Here is a 326-nt window from a genome sequence, read left to right as displayed (position 1 = left end):
CACACACGGTTTGAAGATAAGAAGCTATCATCAGATTACAGAAGGATCAATATCACAGCAGATTAACAGCAGATATGATTTACATCTCACACACTGGGATTCACTTCCAGAATCCAAAAATATGCTTTAAAAGGAATAAATCATTAAAAGAAAGACAGAAGGAAAGGTAAACAGTCAATGCAGAATGTGTTTGTACCTCTGTAGTTAATGATCTCAGTGCCCAGAACTGCGGTCATCTCCAGCACAGTGATGAAGGCTTTATCCATAGAGGTGAGAGGGAATGGAGACATACGGTGTCTCCGAGCCACTTTGGTGATGTCCACCGC

General features: G+C 41.4%; 1 protein-coding gene across 2 annotated transcripts in view; it reads right to left on the bottom strand.

The window, feature by feature from the left end:
- LOC107730782 (gephyrin-like) overlaps window positions 1-326 on the bottom strand; it is a 91,911-nt gene that overhangs the window by 15,045 nt on the left and 76,540 nt on the right. For both annotated transcript variants that reach the window (XM_016541717.1, XM_016541716.1), the window contains one exon: window positions 197-326. This exon is cut by the window's right edge and continues 6 nt beyond it. In XM_016541717.1, coding sequence (XP_016397203.1) covers window positions 197-326 — 130 coding nt within the window. The remainder of the gene's footprint in view (window positions 1-196) is intronic.

This window comes from Sinocyclocheilus rhinocerous, unplaced genomic scaffold (genome assembly GCF_001515625.1).
Source record: "Sinocyclocheilus rhinocerous isolate Xijiao unplaced genomic scaffold, SAMN03320098_v1.1 scaffold2082, whole genome shotgun sequence".
Taxonomy (NCBI): Eukaryota; Metazoa; Chordata; class Actinopteri; order Cypriniformes; family Cyprinidae; genus Sinocyclocheilus; species Sinocyclocheilus rhinocerous.
Note: the sequence above shows the minus strand (reverse complement) of the source record. Positions and strands in the feature narration are given on the sequence as shown.